The following is a 19122-nucleotide window of genomic DNA, read 5'->3' as shown; positions in this document are numbered from 1 at the left end:
TGGAAGAAGAATAAAATTGTGAGAACATGATTAAATGGGCCCAGAATATTGGTCATATCTTACATTTAGATAAATGGGAAAAAATTTGGACTAAGAACATAAATTTGTTTTGAATTATAAATTAAGGGAAAATTGGTATAAAATGTTTTCCAATGGCATTTAACACTGGGGAAACTAACTAAGATCTACAAAAGTCAAAGAAATGTTTGCTGAAAATGCAAGTCTGATAAAGATAACTTTTTTTAATACATGGTGTTTCCCATTGAAGACCCTTAGGTCCATTCTGGTCAGGAAAACCTCTTGCTCCCTAAGATGCTGAAGTGTAGCTACCTGGGCCTCCAGCTGCTGGACTTTCTCTTCCAAGAGGGCTGCCAACTTGCACTTGGTGCAGGCAAAGTTCCCCACATCCCTAGACAAGAAGACAAACATCCCACAGGTGTTGAAAGTGACTGCAACAGGCCCCTCAGTGTCCATACTGAGAAGTCTTAAGGAGGCACTGAAACAAGACTGTCGGCTTCCCCTGTTAAACACCAGTGTAAAGGACCTCCGGTGGTTTGGCCTTTGATGTACAGTTGTACCATTTTCAGATTCTTCTAACAACAAGGGAGGGTGGCAGTGGCAAGTTTCATATTTTTTTCATTTGGAAGTACCCAAGCACTTATGAGATGTCAGGGAGTCAGTGGGTGTTGGTCAGTCAAACAGACCTGATTATTTGAAAGTTTTATATAAAATATTTACTTGATAGACAAATGATTGCTCTTGGCTGGGTCATTTGACACAGTCTTCCTAAAATTTGCATCCCTCCTTGTAGCATGATCTGGCTATTTAAAAAGCCCAAGCTACAGAGCTGTTTCCTCCAGACATTAGATAGAATCCAGGAGAATCACACTAGGATACTTCCATTCAGACATTTCTCACATAAAATAACAATAATGGTTAGCAACTTAAATTTTCCGCTCTTTATCTTCACTTTAACTGTTTTTGGAATTCTATCCATTGTTGTCCTATTAGGAAGTGGATTTATCATAATTGTGATTGGGCACCGATGGCTTCAGAACAAGAAGATAGTCCCTTGTGATTTTCTCTTGTTTAGTTTGAATACTTCCAGATTTTTCTTGCAGTTAACTGTTGTAGTGACCTATGTGCTGTATTTCATCTCTCCAGAGGCCTCTCTTCATAGTTATCGAGATGAAGATATCATCTTTATCTTGATCTTCTTCAACATAGTCAGCTTCTCGAGTGTCACGTGTCTCAATTTTTTCTACTGTGTGAAGGTCACCAACTTTAACAATTTCCTATTCCTCTGGCTGAAGCCAAGGATCAATATACTCATACCTAGATTCCTTGGAGGGTTAATAATAGCTTCCTTGATCTACACTCTTCCTTCAGGCTTCAGTTATTTTCAACACAAAATGTGCAATGTGACTGAGAATCTACCAAGGAAAGCCAGCCAAAATGAAGCTTGCGGAAACCTTATGCTTGCTTTTCTTCCCCAACAGCTATTTTTCACTATTACACATTTTGCCATAAACATAACTACATCTGTTCTTTTGCTCACTTCTCTGTGGAGGCACACAAGGAATCTGAAAAAAAGTGGCATTTGTGCTAAGGATCTCAACCATCAGGTCCATGTTGGTGTCATGAAGCTGCTGTTATTATCACTGCTTTTCTACCTTATACATTTCATTGGTATAATAATGAATGCTGGAAATTCTTGTAATATGGGAGGAATTAAACGAATGGTTTCTGACATTTTGCAATCTACATTTCCTTCTGTGCACTCCATTGTATTAATACTAACCAGCCCAAAACTGAAAGAAGAGGTTGCTCGGGTTCTGAAAGCCAGGAGATAAACTTCTTAAAGAAGAGAAAAAGGCTTCAGGTATGCATCCAAGAAAAGAGATGCTGATGCTGATGACAATGACGACAACGGGGTGTCTGTGTGTGTGCGCGCATGTGTGTGTGTGCACATTCCTCTCCACACACACACACAGACACATACAGAGTGGGTATAAATATCAAGAATGCAAATCCTAAATATTCCCCAAGATACATTCCTATATAGAAATATACGTTCTGCCCCAGAAGCAGCACAAGACATTGATCTCCTCGAGAAAGACCAGCAAATGGCATAGTAAAGTTATTTATTTATTTATTTATTTAGGCTTACGAAACATAACTTTGCAGACTTTCCCCCTCTCTGCCAATAAAAACAAACAACAATCCCGGCAAGAGTAAAGGTGGCGTGGGATGGCAAGGCTCCTGGCTCACCCTTCAATCATGGCTGCTGAGACAAAAAGAAGTGAGGACAGAGGATCCTGGCAATTGTTTTAAATGCCAACTGGAGAGCCAGTGTGGCATAGTGGTTTGAGCATTAGATTTCGACTCTGAAGACCAGGGTTTCATTCTTGCTTGGCCATGAAACCCATTCTGTGACCTTGGGCAAGTCACATGCTGTCAACCTCAGGGGAATGCAGTGGCAAACCTCCTCTGAACCAATCTTGCCAAGAAAACCCCAGGATAGGTTCACTTCAGGCTACTTCCTTAGATGCATTTGCTGAAGTATACTGAAGTCTGCGAAAGTTCATGCTGCCAATTTCTTTCTTTCAGTAAGTCTCAAAGATGCTACAAGATCTAACATCTTGAAATGTTTTCTATTAAATAGCAATGTTTCTTATAACTATGTTTAACTTCCCTCCTCTCTAAAGTGGAATACATGATAGTTAAAGCTTCGTCTTGGGCTATATTAGTATACAGTGCTTATTACTTCCATGTACCTAGTAAATAATCTTTCTTCAGTTTTCTTCGGGTACTTTGAGACAGGTGGCAATGACAGGACTCCCCTCCTTCCCCAGGGGTCTTTACAGCTCCTGTTCTACACATGCCCTGCAACCAAGAGAGCACTGTAAACATCACTCACCAGCATCCTGATCTTCAGGGAACAACAGTAGTAGTAGTAATAGTAGCAGCAGTAGCAGCAGTAGCAGTAGTAGTAATACTGTGAACCCAATTTGGGATTCAGTCCAGACTTTAAAGAAAATATCCAACGTGCTTGACCATAACCCCCACCCCCCAAAAGTCCAGAACCATGGCTAGCTCCCTAAAATCTGGTCTAAATTTAGGAGCACATTCACCGTCCTGCTGACATTGGAAAAACCAGCCCGACCTAAGCAGAGGTCACTGCCCCTTACATGACCAAACTGCCCCATTGTCCATTTGTGTGTCAAGTATAAAGTCTGTTATGCTGTCAGTGGAAGCGAGAGGGTCTTTAAAGCAGGAAAGAGGCTCAAATAAAGGATCCTGGGCCTAAAAACATGAGACAATTTTAAAATGATTTCAGCATCTTCTTCGGCATCCCAGAGAAACCTCCAGGGAGGGGGAGAGGAGGATCTGCCATACACTTAAGAAGGTGATTTAAGAGAACTTTCCAATGAACTCCCAGCTGTCAAAGTGGTGTCTATTCATTGAGTCCCCAACGACATTTGACTGGATCATTAATAACAGAATGCTCCTGAGATTTGCATTGCTTTCCATAGTATGACTTTTCTCCTTAAAAAGCCCTAAATAGAAATGTTTTCATTGCCAGACATCGTAGCAAAACCAGGCAAATCACACACAGATACGCAATCTCAAGCCTTTTCTTCTGGAAAGTGACAATAATGGGCAGCAACTCAACGTCTCCACTTGATATACTTGTTTGGATCTTTATAGGAATTGTATACACAGTTTCCCTTTTAGGAAATGGATTTATCACAATTGTGCAGGGGCACCAGTGGCTTCGACACAAAAAGATGTTGCCTTGTGACGTCCTCTTGACTAGTTTGAGCACATCCAGATTTGTTATGCAGCTGTCGTCTTCAGTGAACATTCTTCTCTATCTCATCTCCCCAGAGACACATGCAGGTTCTTCCAGACAGCAAGTTTTAAATGTTATCTGGATGTTTTCCAACCTGGCTAGCCTGTGGTGTGCCACATGGCTAAGTGTTTTTTATTGCATCAAGGTAACTAACTTTGCCAACCATGTCTTCCTCTGGCTGAAGCCAAGAATCAACATGCTTGCACCCAGACTGCTTGGAATGTCAGTAGTTATTTCCAGTATCCTCTCTCTTCCTTCAGTGGTGGAATATCTTGGATACCAAAAGCAGGGCAATCTAACAGAACCTCTGCCTGGAAGAGCAAACCAAAGTGAGATATATAATAGCAGATTCGTTAATTATCTTCCTTTGTATGTCATGTTCTCTTCCATAAATTTCAGCATAAGTATACCTGCATGCACTCTTTTGCTCACCTCACTCTGGAAGCACACAAAGAATCTGAGGAAGAGTGGTGTTGGGGGTAAAGATGCGAGGACTCATGTCCATATCAATGTCATAATACCAATGTTGTTTTATGTCTTCTTCTATCTTGTATATTTGGTTAGTATAACAATTATTGCAAGTGATGTTGTCAAGTTTGAAGGTACTGAAAGACTAGTTGTGGACATCTTGGCAACTACATTTCCTTGTGCACACTCCATCATATTAATATTGACCAATCCCAAACTGAAAGAAATGGCTGCTCACGTTCTGAATATCAGACAAAGAGCTTCATAAAGAAGAGGAAGGGGTAGATTACATGCACTCTTTGTGTGTGTGCGCACGCGCACTCCCACATGTCTGTGTCCTCAAGACACAGCTTTTAAAAGGGGAAGACTACTAACTATCAAGAAATAATTTGGAAAATCTTGATCTCTGGACTAACTTGAAAATGCAGGATAGACAGGATGCTGTCAGTCTATAAGCTGCTTTTCAGCAAAATATGTAGGAATGGTCCTGATGTGACACCTAGAACACTACAAATTCCATCTACACTAGACATCAGAAAGGCACACTAAGCACATGCCAAAGAAAACAAGCTCAATGAGATGCTTATCTCATTAATAACATAATCCTCCTAAAATTTGCATTGCTTTCCATATCACAATCTGTCTATATAAAAAGCTCCAGGTAGCAGAGTTTCCTCTGCCAAATATCACAGATAAACCAGGCAAATCACACACAAGGATATCCTCTCGGTTTTTTTTCTTTTAAAAGAAAATGTCAAAAATGGTTATCAGCTCAAAGTCTCCAGTGGATATATTCATAACCATCATTACAGGAACTGTATGCATAGCTTCCCTTTTGGGAAATGGATTTATCACAGTTGCAGAGGGGCATCAGTGGCTTCGAAACAGAAAGACGTTGATCTGTGATGTCCTCTTGATTAGTTTGAGTACATCCAGATTTGTGATGGAACTGCATTCTTCAGTGAGTGGTCTTCTGTATCTCATCTCCTCTGAGACCTGTTCTTATAAACAGGCGGATCTTTATATTGTCTGGATCTTTTTCAACATGCTCAGCCTCTGGTCTGCCACATGGCTAAGTGTTTTCTACTGTGTGAAGGTCACTAACTTCGCCAACCATGTCTTCCATTGGCTAAAGCAAAGAATCAACATGCTTGCACCCAGATTACTTGGATGGACAATCGTCATTTCCAGTATCTTCTTTTCTCTTCCACTGGTTGAATATTTTGGACACAAAAATTGGGGCAATCTAACAGGGACTCCACCAGCATGTGCCACCCCAAGTGAGGTTGCATACAAAGCATTCCTTATTTTTCTTCCTCTGCAGTTCACATATACTTCCATAAATTTCACCATAAGCATAACTGCATCCATTCTTTTGCTTGCCTCACTATAGAAACACACAAGAAATTTGAAGAAGAGTGGTGTTGGTGATAAAGACCTCAGCACTCAGGTCCATATCAATGTCATAATGCTATTGCTGTGTTATGTCTTCTTCTACTTTCTATATTTCAGTAGCATAATAATATATGTAAGTACAGTTGTAAAGTTTGGAACTACTGCAAAACAAGTTTTGAACATCTTGGCAGCTACCTTTCCTTGTGTACACTCCATCATATTAATAGTGACCAATCCCAAACTGAAAGAAATGGCTGCTCACATTCTGAATATCAGACAAAGAGCTTCATAAAGAAGAAGAAAGGGCAGCAGACATGCACTCTTTGTGTGCGTGTGCCCACATGTGTAAGCTTTTAGAATGGGGGGACTGCTAACTATCAAGAAAAAAAAATGGGAAAATCCATTCATCTTGATCTCTCGACTATTTTCAAAATGCAGGATAGATCTTTCCATGGGCTCTGTTCCTGGGGTGTTTTGAAAGCACCTCTTCAACACACCATTCCTGTAAACCTGTAATCATTTATTCAGTTATCTCCATATGTAAATGACTCTAACACAAGTAAGCAAATGGAATAATTGCCAAGGCATGGAAAAATATATAATACTTATTGGCTCATTCACTTTCTATTATGTAGGATTACTGGGAAAAGTTGACAATGTTCTTCTGCACAGTGTTTTGTATAATTGCAAAGAATGGTTAATGTCTCCTCTCTTAACAGCTTTTTCTGGAAACTGTTTCCTAAATATTGCTTCCTTCTGCCTTGAAGATCAATCTCTTTTAATCTCTGAAGGAGTGGCCAGAGTTTTTCTTTAATTTCAATGCAGATCAAGATTAAAAAAAGTAATGACTCTGATAATTACAATTATTAAGTGTGTAATTGACCATACACTTCTGTGTGAGTGAGTGGGGGAGGCTGCCACCATCCTGCCAGCCCTTTACACAACAAATGCCATCTAGCCCAGGGGTGTCATTGTGAAAAGGTAATGGAGCCTTTTCGCACTAGACAAATCCCACTAAAAAACACGAATTTAAAAGTAGGAAAAAAATACAAATGCGGGATGATTTTATTGTTGAAATGCATTATGAATGCAACTGATTAAGGTGTTTTTTTTTGGGGGGGGAGGCTGCCAAAAACCTGCTTAATCTGGGATAATTGATCTTGGGTCGCCCCCCCCCCCCAGTTTTTCTAAAAGATTCACATTGCTGTATGAATCACCAATGCAAATAGATCTGGGATTAACTGGGATAAAACTCTTCATGCCTTGAACGGGCTTCCAATACATCCACATCATCAATCCATCTTTCTTTGCAGTGCTGACACATGCGAGCAACAGAACTCTCAGAGATGTGCAGAGATGTGTTTCTAATCCAAAATTTTAGTGTGAACAACAAAACCAGAATGAGTGAGAGAGATTATTTACTTAGGCGCGTTACTGATGCCCGAAGGGGCGTATTAGGGTTAGGAAGGGGCGTGTTAGGATTGAGAAGGGGCACCGGACACCCCTCAACCCTAATACGGACTGAGTCCGTACAAAATGGCGGCGCCTGTCCACACGGGGGCCGCCATTTTGACATTGGGACATGTAGCGTCCGGATGTCGCACGGCGGAAGTGACGCTGCGGGTGCGCGAATAGCGCCTCATGGCGCCACTTCCGGGTCGCAGAAAGAAGCGCCATTTTGGCACTTCTTTCTTGCTGCGCCTGGGAACCGCGCGGTTTGGCCGCTGCGGTTCCCGGACGTAGCAAGCGGTGGTGGCGGCAGAGCGCCCTTCTTGGGCACTCTGTAACGTGCCTTTGATGCACTAAAAAAGTCTGAATATCCTCTATGTTCCACTCATCTACAAAGACATGCATACACATGCACACTGACATCTCTAACCACAGTCCAGTTAAAGCCTTGATGTTGCCTTCATTTGTCACGACAACAGCTTCATTTCAAACCTCTGGCAGATTCCATTCCTCTCCCTCTCCTTCCTTCCCCACCTCCCAAAAATTATATAAGAAAGGGTCTGTCAGCTGGAGCCAGGTAGTTAGGAGAAGGGAGAGATACTGGCAAGGAGCTAACAAGGTGGCTTGGGCTGTGGAGAAGGAAAGAGAGAAGCAGAGGTTGGAAGTTGGAGGTACTGGCAGAAAAAAAGAGGAGGAAAGTAGCTAGAGAAAGACACTGTGATAGAATTGTTGAATCATAGAATCACAGAGTTGGAAGAGACCTCAAGGGCCACCCAGTCCAACCTACCATGCAGGAAATCACAATCAAAGCACACCCGACAGATGGCCATCCAGCCTCTGTTTAAAACCTTCAAAGAAGGAGACTCTACCACACTCCAAAGGAGTGTTTTCCATTCTTGCGTGTGCGTGCTCTTACTGTCAGGAGGTTCTCCCTAATGTTGAGGTGGAATATCTTTTCCTGTAGTTTGCACCCATTGCTTTGAGTCCTATTCTCTGGAGTAGCAGAAAACAAGCTTGCTCCAGCCTCAATATGGCATCTCTTCAAATATTTAAGCAGGGCTATCACAAACATTTTCTTCTCCAGTTTAAATGCACCCAGCTCCCTAAGTCACTCCTCTTAGGACTTAATGGTTTCCAGACCTTTCACCATTTTGGTTGCCCTCCTTTGGACATGCTGCAACTTTTCAACATCCTTTTTGAATTGTGGTGCTCAGAACTGGTGAGGCCTGACCAAAGCAGAATAGAGTGATATCGTTACTTCCCTTGATCTAGACACTTCTACTGATGCAGCCTAGAATTGAATTGGCCTTTTTAGTTGCATCTTCACACTGTTGACTCATGCTGAACTTGTTGTCTACTAGGCCTCCTAGATCACTTTCACATGTACTGTTGTCAAGTCAAGTGTTCCCCATCCTTTATCTGTGATTTTGATTTTTTTTTCTCCCTAAGTGGAGTACTGTACATTTCTCCCTGTTGAAATTCATTTTGTTAAGATCATCTTAGAGTTGCCATAAATCAGAAATGACTTGAAGGCATACAACAACAACAAAAGAAAGGCTATTGTCTTGGATTACTACTACATTCTTTGTAATACTGAGTAAGATTTGAGGCTCGACTTGAGATTTGACTTAAGACTTGGAATAAAAAACTTAAATACATCACTGTCATATGATTTTACCTCCCGGTATCAGAAAAGGGATAGACATCAATGTCAAAAGCAAGGGAGTTTATTTAAAGTGGCAGTCCTTTGGATGTACTGAAGGCAATACAAAAATGGTGGACCCAGCATTCCATGTAGAACTTTATTGACTTTGTAATTGTTTGGCTTAAAAACGCTATCTAGGCAGAGAGTGAATCAGATGCCTCAATATCCCACCTTTTAGTTGGTGCTTTTGCTGATCAAGGGAAGTAACGATATCACTCTATTCTGCTTTGGTCAGGTTGCTGTCAGTTTATAAGCTGCTCTTCTTTGCTACAGGTTGCTGTCAGTCTATAAGCTGCTCTTCAGCAAATATCTTGGGCTTGTCCTGATGTGACACCTAGAACACTACAAATTCCATCTACACTAGACATCAGAAAGGCACACTAAGCACATGCCAAAGAAAACAAGCTCAATGAGATGCTTATCTCATTAGTAACAGAACCCTCCTAAAATTTGCATTGCTTTCCATATCACAAACTGTCTATATAAAAAGCTCCAGGTAGCAGAGTTTCCTCTGCCAAACATCACAGATAAACCAGGCAAATCACACATAAGGATATCCTCTCGTTTTTTTTTTTAAATTTTAAAAGAAAATGATCAGCTCAAAGTCTCCAGTGGATATACTCATAACCATCATTACAGAAACTGTAAGAATAGCTTCCCTTTTGGGAAATGGATTTATCACAGTTGTAGAGGGGCATCAATGGCTTCGAAACAGAAAGATGTTGTCCTGTGATGTCCTCTTGATTAGTTTGACTACATCCAGATTTGTGATGGAACTGCATTCTTCAGTGAGTGGTCTTCTGTATCTCATCTCCTCTGAGACCTGGTCTTCTAAACAGGCATATCTTTATATTGTCTGGATCTTTTTCAACATGCTCAGCCTCTGGTCTGCCACATGGCTAAGTGTTTTCTACTGTGTGAAGGTCACTAACTTTGCTAACCGTGTCTTCCATTGGCTAAAGCAAAGAATCAACATGCTTGCACCCAGACTACTTGGATGGTCAATGGTCATTTCCAGTATCTTCTTTCTTCTTCCACTGGTTGAATATTTTGGACACAAAAAGTGGGACAATTTAACATTGACTCCACCAGGATGGGCCAACCCAAGAGGGGATTTACACAAACCTCTCTATATTTTTCTTCCTCTGCAGCTCACTTATACTTCCATAAATTTCACCATAAGCATAACTGCATCAATTATTTTACTTGCCTCACTATGGAAACACACAAGAAATTTGAAGAAGAGTGGTGTTGGTGATAAAGACCTCAGCACTCAGGTCCATATCAATGTCATAATGCTATTGCTGTGTTATGTCTTCTTCTACTTTCTATATTTCAGTAGCATGATATTATTTGTAAGTAAAGTTGTGAAGTATGGAACTACTGCAAAACAAGTTTTGGACCTCTTGGCAGCTACCTTTCCTTGTGCACACGCCATCATATTAATACTGACCAATCCTAAATTGAAAGAAATGGCTGCTCACATTCTGAATATCAGACAAAGAGCTTCATAAAGAGGAGAAAAGGGCAGCTGATACGCACTGTGTGTTTGTGTGTGTGTGTCCTCAAGAGTAAACTTCTGAAATGGGGAGACTGCTAACCATCAAAAAAGAATGTGGATAATCCATCCATCTTCATCTTTGGATTGCCTTGAAAATGCAGGATAGATGCTTGAACGAGAATCATAGGCTACCCCTTCCACACACCTCTGTTCCTGGGATGTGTTGAAAGACTCCTCTTAAATCCCAGATGCAGTCTGGTAATTCTGTAATCATTCATTCAGATACCTCCACATGTAAATGACTCTAACACAAGAAGTTGAATGAATAATTGCCATGGCATCAAAAATAGATAATACTCATTGGCTCAGTCACTGTTTTTAGCTTTGTTTGAAAAACTTAAATCAGTTAGCAGTTACCCAATCTGAATATCTATTATGAAGCATGCTACTTTGACTGGTTGTTAGAGTGCATTAAACTCCAAAACAAAAGATTATTAAATTTAGAAAGAGTTGATAATAGATTTGGGTTGCATGCATATCTTTGATTTTGTTAATCATTTTCTTAGGCTTTGATGAGAGTTTGGTTAAAGTATAAACCAAAGATATTAGACAGATACCTAATTGGACTTTACCCAATGAAGCTTTCCATAAAAGAGAGATGATGTGTGAGGATAAATGGCTAACATACCAAGAACTGATCAAAATGGGTGAAAATAAAAAAAAAAAAAAAAAAAAAGAGGACTAAAACTCAAGAGGAACTGGAAGATGAAGGATATTGTTCTGGATGGTTTCTACATAGGCAATTAAGACAAAGATTTATTAAATATAACAATACCCTGAGTGTTGGAAAGGCAGAACAAGAGTTTGAGAATATTTTATTTGCAAAAAACCCCCATAAAATATCTTTGTCCAATAACTTTTTTTGAAATGGGACTCAGAACAAGAAACCATCAAGGGTTGTATGGTAAAATGATCCCAGGAACTCAAACAAAATATTGTTAGACCAGTGGGAGAAATTGCGGAGCAAGAGGCTAAACTATTCTTTAAATTACGACGTAAAAGAAAATGTACATAAAATGTATAGTAGATGGTATTTGACACTGGTTAGATTGGCAAAAATGTTTAAAGGAACCAGCAATACATGCTGTAAATGCTTGAAACAAATTGGTTTGTTCCACCAAATGTGGTGGTGCTGTAGAGTAGCAAAAAAGATACTGGCGAGAAATTCATAGTTCAGTTAGAAATATACTTAATTGCAAAATAAATATGGACACTAAGTTTTATTTATTAAGTAAGGTCAATAATGAGACATTAGAAAAATAAATATGGGAAGATTTTATTTTATTTGACTGTAACAGCTTGGATTGTATATGTACATAAAAGGAAAGGCAGAGAATATCCTGATATAAATGAATGGTATGATAAACTTATAGAATGCATTGAAATAGATAAACGTACCTGTTTGTTGAGATAATATTCTTGCCATGAACACAAAGAAAACTGGAAACTGCTGATAGACTTCCTGTATAAAGAAACAGGCAAGAAGGTTATTATTTAACTGCTCTTTTAATTTAATGCTATAATATTATACTTTGCAGTACTGAATGATTCAGGAAGGTTTATATTTACTCACTTGAGTAGTTTAGTTAAGATTGTGGGGATTTAATAGAGACTTAATAACTTATAGGCACTTGGAGAATAAGTTAATAATTGAAATATCAAAACAGAGCTCAGAAAGCTCTTTCTGTGTGATGTCTTAAGGTCTATATATTTTATATTATTTGTAGTATATAGGTTTGTAGGTAGATAGGTATTTGAATATTTGTTTGTATCAATTTCCTGTTTTTCCTGTTTTGTGATATATGTTTTTTTAAATATTACCCTAATAAAGTTTATTAAAAAAAAGAAAAACTTATATCAGTTAATGAAACAGGAAAAGAAAATGAAACATGTTTGTACCTGAGGATTAAGCCTGCCAAGGGGGAGATGCATGCTTTGGTTTTGAATCCAGATGTTATTGTTTTGACTTTAACAGACTGACATAGCTGCCCTCAAGAAATATGATTGCTGGGGATGGGGGAAGAGGAGGAGAAGAATGAAGACAGGATACCCAATTGGCAGAAAAGGCCACAACTTTATTGAGTACATAAAACAGGGGGAGGGTTGGCCCAAAAAGCATAAGGTTTGGACCTGTCCTTCACCAACCTGTGTTGATCAATGAACCGAATCGCCTGGCCATGGCCAGGCCTTGGGATGACAGAGGGGTAACCGACCTAATGTGTGCTACCACGCCCAGCCGGATATGTGCATATGCACATTTTCCACCCTTCTCACTGGGGAACACTGAATCGATGTTGCCCCTGCATTGGTAACATCACTCTCCCTCAGTACCCCCAGATCCCTGAAGGACTTCTGATCCAGTACTCTGTAGCACAGGAAACCATGCCCATAAGATCCCAGACCTATGCTACCTCTCCTTAGAAAGTTGTAACAGCGCTTCATCGACCCTAAAGCATGGGAGGGAGGGTAGGAAGCCAGGTTCAAAAATGGTGTCGATCCCTAGATAGGCCCTGTGGCCAATGACAGGCCAGGAGACCAAGAGATGCTGCCCTCCTGGGCCTCCCGGCCAATCCCAGGACAGCAGCCCCCAGCCAGTGGGGTCCACTTCTGCTCCGCTCCCAAGAATCCTGGGAGTTGGAGTCCCCGGAAGTGTCCCGAGCACCCAATGGGATGCTCTGTGTGGGCCTGCCCACTGGTGCACTTCTCCCCAGAGAGACCGCTGTCGCTGTGTGGGATCCAAGCCACCTGCGCCACCAGGAACTTCGCCCTAAAGGGCCCTCCCCTGCCCCAGCAAACGGGCTGGGCCAGTAAGTTCGGGTGGTCCCATTTTCCTCTTTCCCGTCAATGCTTTTTCTGGCATGTAGTGTAGATGGAGTTTTCTGATGTCTAGTGTTCTAGGTGCCACATCAGGACCAGTCCAGAATATTTTGCTTTCTGAGACAGATCAGAAAATGGCAAAGATACACAATAGCAAAGATTGGTGAGATCCTGGCACCTGAGGCAGAGAATTGCACAAATTACTTGTGCCTAACCTTGTTATACATTATGCTCTTTGTTACTGTTAGTATTATTAAAAGGTTGATTTAATTAATCAAGGGCCCAGAACAGACGGGCCCGAAAGTGCAGGCTGGGGGCCGCCTTTTGTTGCTGCGCAGCAGCGCCACAGCAACCAAATTGTGTTGCGCTGCTATGCAGCAAAAAAGGAGCACTAAAAAGTGGTTCCTTTTTGTGCTACCGCAAGCAGCATTTGGAAGTAGCACAGCAGTGATGTCATCACTATGTACACCATCTATATGGTGCCACACAGCAATGATGCCATTGTCACGTGCTAGGGTTGCGGGGCATGTGGGCTCTCCACCCCGAGGCAACCCTAGAATGTGATGAGGGTGTCATTCGCTAATGAGTGAAAATGCTTGTGAGGAGCAGGAGTACTGGGAAAAGTTGAAAATGTTCTTCTGCAACAGCGTTTTGAATAATAATGGCATAAAATAGTTAATCTCTCCTCTCTTAACAGCTTTTTCTGGAAGGTCTTTCCTAAATATTCCTTCCTACTGCCTTGAAGAATCATCTCCCTTTATTTCTGAAAGAGTAGCCAGAGTTTTTCTTTAATCTCAGTGCATGTTAGGAGTAAGAAAAGTAATGACCCTGAGTAATTACAATTATTATGTTTGTAATTCTATACACATTTTTGGGGGGACTAGTCCAAGTAGCTTACCCAGGAAGAGTCTGGCTCATCTCTAATCATCTGGGAACGTGCACATGAGGGAGGTGCAGCTGCCGTGGAGTATGGAATAGGATTCTGCAAGAGTGCTTTGCAGAACACAGGGGCTATACAGGAACTTTTGTATGATAAACTGTAGTTGGCTATTGTTGGGCCCCACATTGGGGAAGGGGTGAGAATTTCAGATCATTTTGGTGAATTGGTAGGAATAAGATACAGACTGATGGGATGGGAATTTAACAAGTGGAAGTGCCAGTGCACCTGCTGTAAATAGGAGCATGGCTGCGAAAGCTATCTCAGGCCTCTCACTAGGTTGCCTTTTAGGTTGGACGACCCACCTTCAAAGTCAGCAGCAGGAAGGAGGCTGCGTCCCACTCCAGTGGCACCAATCTCCCAGGAGAAGAAAAGCTTGTCAGTGGAATACTCTCCCTCAGAGAGTGGTGGAGTCTCCTTCTTTGGAGGTCTTTAAACAGAAGCTGGATGGCCATCTGTCACAGGGAGTGCTTTGAGTGTGAGTTCCTGCATGTCACAAGGGGTTAGACTGGATGGCCTTTGTGGTCTCTTCCAACTCTATAATTCTAAGTATTGTAGTTGGCCAGGCAAGTGGGGATCGGTGGCTTGCCATATACCTTGGTATGCCTTGAAATAATACTGCCCCTGCTGGCCTGTTAACCAGACAAATTGGCTGCAGCATACATCAGGGAGGGGCCTGGATTGCAATAAAAATGAAATCTGCTAAGGAGTTACCTAAGATAGTTGCTACAAACATTGAAGAGGAATGCAGGACATTTTCAAAACCTCAAAGTGCCATTCTGAGAGTGTCACAATTGGGAGAGGTGCCAAGGGGGTGCCCCAGGGAAATTTGGATTGATTCATCACCTTTTTTACCCCAAGACATGATCAGTATGCAATCTCGTGTGCAGTACATTTCTCGATTCAATATCTGGATGGTTTTTCAGTACCTAGAACTGTGGTAAACTGCCATGCTTTTTCATAAGCTGGCTACGAATTTCAGTATTCCATTAGCAGAGGATAAGACGGTGGGTAGGAGCCAGGGGCCTAGAGAGGGAGCTGAGAGGATTCCTTCCCTGGAGCATGTAGCATTTGCATAATCTATCAAATATTTTTTTAAAAAAAGAAGCCACGAGAGAGGGGAGACATGTTCTGCCCATTGCCCACCCTCTGATTTTTAGCCCTCCCCCTAAATGACCCGATCATGACTGAGGCCAAGTTCACATTTACTGTCCCTTTAAAATGCCTGGGTGTCTTCACCAGTACCGCAACTGAAGTGCAAATAGCTTTCAGACACTGCCAATCATGCTTCAGTTGCGATATTGGGAAGGCTATTCACGGGATATCCTTTGAATAGTTTTTTCTCTTTTCATTCCTGGCTTTTCTTGGGATAATATCTGATTCAGCGCAACGTCATCTGAAAATCTGACTTGTGATTGTGCAATAGCCTGGGATTTTGCCTTTTTCTTCCTTCTTCCCGTCTCCGTGTGATAAAGTCCTATGAGTTCATGGTTGTATTGAAAAATTAGAATGTATGATATATTTAACTTAGGTATTTTTGTGATTTCAAAATAAATTAATTTAGGTCCAGTCCAGTTGGGCAAAAAGCTCCGTCCTGCAGGCGGAGTGAGGGATGAGTGTCCCCATGTTCACAGCCTTCCCTGCACTGCCCAGGCACCATCTTAGTGTGCTTCATTCATACAGCATGCGCAATGATGAAGTCCCTTTGGCGTAGTAACCTAAGGGGCGTGATCAAGCCATCCGGCAGCTATGGCGCTGCTTCGCAGGCACAAAACGGAGCTGGAAAAACTGGCTCCTTTTTGTGCTCTGTGGAGGCTGGATTGTTGCCATGGTGTGCATTTGCCACAGCACTGATCCGGGGCAGAAAGGGGCAGTGTCTCACCACCTCTTCCTGCCCGTTTGTACAGGGCCTTTGTCTTAAATAAATTATCAATCTTGCTTAAGTGAGATATGTACTTTTAAATCCTTTATCAAATTTTATATATGGTCGATACTTAAGATCTGTTTGGAAGATGAAATTTATTTTTTCAATTAAAAAAATCTACAACCAGGAAAATTTCTTTTAAAATTTTTTTAAAAATAAATTGTTTATTAGGAAATATAATAAGTTTTACGTATAAAGGAAAAAAACATATTGCACACATTGAATAGAGCATTCATAAGCACAATCTTGTCAGTTACAATTAAATCTTTCACAATAAGTATAGAAAATACAATACCTACAAGAAAAAAAGAAAAGATTAAAATAAAGACTTCCAAAACCTGGAGTCCTGGAAAATTTTTCTCTGCTTATCTGTATATTAACTCTTTTTTGTATACGAATTTTATCAACTTCTGTAAAAAACATCTCATCTTAACTTTAATCCCAGAGGGGATTTTATAATAATAATAATAATAATGATGATGATGATGATGATGATGATGATAATAATAATAATAATAATAATCTGTTTATTTTTATACCGCTTTTCCTCGAGAGCAAAGCATTTCACATCTACTAAAACCATGACATGCAATATAAAAACAGTTAAAAACATCCAGTTTCAATTACAACTATTCAATAAAATTATCTAAAAACAACTATAAACTATCAAAATATCTTAATCTAATTGGGGGATAGTTTCTCTACAGTGAGTCGGGAGGGTATGCTTGCTGGAAGAGATAGGTTTTCAATGCCTTTTTAAAGGCTTGCAATGTACCGCTAAAGCGGATCTCTTCCGGGAGTGTGTTCCAAAGAGTAGGCGCTATTGCTGTATAAGCTCTTTGATGGGTTTTTGCCAGTCTCACCTTAGGGTGTTTGAGTAGCAATTTCCCCGTTGTTCTAAGGGTGCGGGGCAGATTGTGTAGGGAGAGGCGTTCCCTCAAGTAACTCGGGCCCAAGCCATGTAGGGCTTTAAAGGTAATGACCAACACTTTGTACTGGGACCGGAAGTGAATTGGCAGCCAGTGGAGGGATTTTAACACGGGTGTTATGTGATCCGACCTAGATGTACCTGTGACCAATCTGGCTGCAGCATTTTGAATCAACTGAAGCTTCCGAACCTGGTACAAAGGTAGCCCCATGTAGAGCGCATTACAGAAATCTAAATGAGAGGTTACCAGTGCATGTACAGTGGATCCTTGTTATACGCTGGGGTTTGGTTCCAAGATCCCCCGTGTATAACAAAATCCATGTATGCTCAAGTCCCATTAAGTATAATGACATAGCAAAATGGTGTCCCTAATAAAAAATGGAACATTAAGGTAAATTTATACTTTTTTGGAACATTTTCAAACCGTGTATGCTTAAATCCGTGTATAAAAAATCCGTGTATAAGAAGGGCCGACTGTACTACAGTTTCTAGGTCCTTTCGATCCAGACAGGGATGCAGTTGGCATATCAGCTGAAGCTGGTACCAAGCACTCCTGGCCATCGCATCTACTTGAGATGATAACTGTAGAGATGGGTCCAGGAGTACTCCCAAACTGCAAACTTTGTCCTTTAGGGGAAGTGTAACCCCGTCCAGGACAGGATGGCAAATTTCCCTATCTGGATTCGGAGCACCTATCATGAGTACCTCCGTTTTCTCTGGATTCAGCTTGAGTTTGTTTTCCCTCATCCAGCCCATTACTGACCCCAGGCAGGCATCCAGAGGAGAGGTGCCAGCCTTAGTCACTATATCAGTCGGAGACATGGAGAGATAGATCTGGGTGTCATCAGCATACTGATAACACCGTGTTCCATGGTTCTGGATGATCTTTCCCAGCGGCTTCATGTAAATGTTAAACAGCATGGGGGACAGAATGGCGCCCTGAGGGATGCCCGATGTAAGCTCTCTTTTATGAGAGCAACAGTCCCCCAGCCTCACCATCTGGAATCTCCCTGAGAGGTAGGACCGGAGCCACTGGAGCGCAGTGCCCCCGATACCCAGTTCTCTCAGGCATTCCCGAAGGATACCATGGTCAATGGTATCGAAGGCCGCTGAGATGTCCAAGAGCACCAACAGGTTTACACTTCCCCTGTCAGTGGCCAGACGGAGGTCATCGACTAAGGCGACCATGGCAGTCTCAACTCCGTAACCCGCCCTGAAGCCAGTTTGAAATGGGTCCAGATAATTGGCTTCATCCAAGACAGCTTGGAGCTGAAAGGCGACTGCCCTCTCGATCACCTTGCCCAGGAATGGTAATAAGGAGACCGGTCTATAATTACGCATTGATAGGGGATCAAGAGAAGGTTTCTTCAAAAGAGGCTTTACTATTGCCTGTTTCAAAGATGAAGGAACTATACCTTCCCAAAGAGATGCATTTATTATTAGATGAAGTGCGGATTTTATGACATCTCCTCCCTGAGCGGTCAACCAAGAAGGGCAAGGGTCGAGAGGGCACAGTTATAGAGAAGGAACGGTTGAAAAGTAAAATTTGAGTAATTTGTATTCTTTCATTTTCCCTGTTGTGTGCCAAATCACCATTTTATCATGCACTGCACTCTCCCTCATTTTGTTCAGGGTTCCCACTCATTCCTTACATATACAGTCGGCCCTTCTTATACACGGATTTTTTATACACGGATTTAAGCATACACAGTTTGAAAATGTTACAAAAAAGTATAAATTTACCTTGATTTTCCATTTTTTATAAGGGACACCATTTTGCTATGTCATTATACTTAATGGGACTTGAGCATACACGGATTTTGTTATACACGGGGGATCTTGGAACCAAACCCCAGCGTATAACAAGTGTCCACTGTACTTCCTCTTCATACCAAATATCTCATTTGGAATCACCTTTTTATTGATTACTTTGTACTAGCTACATTTCTGCTTTCAATTTTTCACAGTCCCTTTGAAATCCTGTCACTTGCTTAATTAAATACAATAACCATATGATTATACATATCATAATCAACATAAGCCATATAATAGGGTGAATCATTACATGCAAAAATATTTTAT

General features: G+C 41.2%; 3 protein-coding genes and 1 pseudogene across 3 annotated transcripts; all 4 read left to right on the top strand.

Moving 5' to 3' along the window:
* The first annotated feature begins 932 nt into the window (after window positions 1-932).
* LOC121920589 (taste receptor type 2 member 104-like) lies at window positions 933-1853 on the top strand. The gene has a single exon (XM_042447713.1). The coding sequence runs from the start codon at window positions 933-935 to the stop codon at window positions 1851-1853; it is 921 nt and encodes a 306-aa protein (XP_042303647.1).
* A 1806-nt stretch (window positions 1854-3659) lies between these two features.
* Window positions 3660-4592, top strand: LOC121920951 (taste receptor type 2 member 8-like). Its single transcript, XM_042448293.1, has one exon. It carries the CDS (start codon window positions 3660-3662, stop codon window positions 4590-4592), a length of 933 nt encoding a protein of 310 aa, XP_042304227.1.
* A 492-nt stretch (window positions 4593-5084) lies between these two features.
* Window positions 5085-6011, top strand: LOC121921126 (annotated as a pseudogene).
* A 3452-nt stretch (window positions 6012-9463) lies between these two features.
* LOC121921003 (taste receptor type 2 member 8-like) lies at window positions 9464-10387 on the top strand. Its single transcript, XM_042448414.1, has one exon. The coding sequence runs from the start codon at window positions 9464-9466 to the stop codon at window positions 10385-10387; it is 924 nt and encodes a 307-aa protein (XP_042304348.1).
* The last annotated feature ends 8735 nt before the right edge of the window (window positions 10388-19122 follow it).

This window comes from Sceloporus undulatus, chromosome 2 (genome assembly GCF_019175285.1).
Source record: "Sceloporus undulatus isolate JIND9_A2432 ecotype Alabama chromosome 2, SceUnd_v1.1, whole genome shotgun sequence".
In the NCBI taxonomy this organism is placed as follows: Eukaryota; Metazoa; Chordata; class Lepidosauria; order Squamata; family Phrynosomatidae; genus Sceloporus; species Sceloporus undulatus.
This window is presented reverse-complemented; position numbering and strand designations above follow the sequence as displayed.